The 1,892-nt window shown below is 59.6% G+C and overlaps 1 protein-coding gene across 1 annotated transcript in view; it reads right to left on the bottom strand.

Annotated features, from left to right (window-relative positions):
- Positions 1 to 1,537, bottom strand: part of TCAF2 (TRPM8 channel associated factor 2) — a 21,512-nt gene extending 19,975 nt beyond the window's left edge. Inside the window, exon 1 of the mRNA XM_034761109.1 lies at positions 1,395 to 1,537. Coding sequence (XP_034617000.1) covers positions 1,395 to 1,537 — 143 coding nt within the window. The remainder of the gene's footprint in view (positions 1 to 1,394) is intronic.
- Between the last annotated feature and the right edge of the window lie 355 nt (positions 1,538 to 1,892).

Below are 1,892 nucleotides of genomic sequence, written 5' to 3'. Positions count from 1 at the left end.
TGAGGGGCAGCAGGGCCGGCTTTAGCAAGAGCGGGGCCCGATTCCTGGGGGCGGGGCTTGCTGCAAGCCCCGCCCCCAGGAATCGAGCCGCACTCCGGCTGGGGTTGCCGGGCTTGGGTCCGACCCGTAGCCACGCCGCGGGAGCCGCACCGGACCCAAGCTGCGCTGCGGGGGCCACGCCGCGGGGACTGGGCCTGGCCTGAGCCGGGCCGGGGCCGGGCTGGACCCAAGCAGCGCCGCGGGGGCCGGTCCCCGCGGCGTGGCCCAGCCCCTGCGGCGCGGCCCTGTTCCGGCCCCGGCCCGGTCCCCGCGGCGCGGCCCTGCTCCGGCTCGGCCCGGCCCCCGCGGCGCTGCTTGGGTCCAGCCCGGCCCCGGCCCGGCTCAGGCCAGGCCCAGTCCCCGCGGCGTGGCCCCCGCAGCGCAGCTTGGGTCCGGTGCGGCTCCCGCGGCGTGGCTACGGGTCGGACCCAAGCCCGGCAACCCCAGCCGGAGTGCGGCTCGATTCCTGGGGGCGGGGCTTGCAGCAAGCCCCGCCCCCAGGAATCGGGCCCCGCTCTTGCTAAAGCCGGCCCTGCTGCCCCTCATTGTCAAAGTGGTTCCTCAAAGCCTCTCTGATGTTCATAGCAGCCCTCTGGGCTCCTCTGACAGCCCTAGCATATGGCTGTTCAAACTGTGCAGCCAAGCGCTCTGCCTCAGTGCCCCACACCTGAGCAAACATTTCACCCTTAGAGTCACACAGATTATGCAAAGTGCAACACGCGGCTATGACCACGGGAATATTATCCTCAGTAAGGTCTAGCCTGCCATTGAGACACCTCCAGTGAGCTTTCAAACAGCCAAAGGCCCATTCGACTACCACACGGCACCTGCTCAGCCTGTTGTTAAAACGCTCCTTGCTGCTGTCAAGGTGCCCTGTGTAAGGTTTCATGAGCCAGGGCTGTAAGGGGTAAGTCGTGTTTCCCGGGATTACTATGGGCATTTCCACATCCCCCACTGTGATCTTGTGGTCTGGAAAGAAAGTCCCTGCCTGCAGCTTTCTATACAGGCCACTGTTCCTGAAGATGCGTGCATCATGCACCTTTCCAGGTCAGCCTGCATTGATGTCTGTGAAACGCTCCCGGTGATCCACAAGCGCCTGCAACACCATGGAGAAGTATCCCTTCCTGTTGATGTATTCAGAGGCAAGGTGGTCTGGCGCTAAAATTAGAATGTTTGTGCCATCAATCACCCCGCCACAGTTAGGGAAACCCATCTCTGCAAAACCATCCACTATTTCATGCACATTTCCCAGAGTCACGGTCCTATGCAGCAGGATGCGATTTATTGCCCTGCACACTTGGAGTAATACAGCCCCAGCAGTGGACTTTCCTACTCTAAACTGATTTGCAACTGACCGGTAGCAGTCTGGATTCGCCAGCTTCCTCACAGCAACTGCAACATGTTTCTCTACCGGAAGTGCAGCTCTCAATCTGTTGTCCTTGCGCCGCAGGTCGGGGGACTGCTCAGCGCATAGCTTCATGAAGGTTGCTTTACGCATCCTAAAGTTCTGTACCCACTGGTTTTCATCCCACACCTGCATGACAATGCAATCCCACCAATCAGTGCTTGTTTCCCTAGCCCAAAAATGACGGTCTAACATATGCAGCTGCTCTGTGAATGCATAAAGCACTGATAAGTTGCTGCCGTCCATATCACACTCGGGTGCCTGCGATTCATCCTCTGCTAATTTTGCGAGTAACTCTGCGAGTAACTGTGCTGCCATGCGCGATGTCCTCATGACAGCTAACAGCACATAGGAGAGAAGTGCGGGATCCATCCTCTCTCACTGCAGATGCTGGCGCGCACTACAAAAGAATGAGTTGGGAAAACGGCACGAAGAAGCCAGAGACCTT

This window comes from Trachemys scripta, chromosome 1, assembly GCF_013100865.1.
Source record: "Trachemys scripta elegans isolate TJP31775 chromosome 1, CAS_Tse_1.0, whole genome shotgun sequence".
Lineage (NCBI taxonomy): Eukaryota > Metazoa > Chordata > Testudines > Emydidae > Trachemys > Trachemys scripta.
The sequence above is the reverse complement of the archived record's forward strand: the minus strand, read 5'-3'. Positions and strand labels throughout refer to the sequence as shown.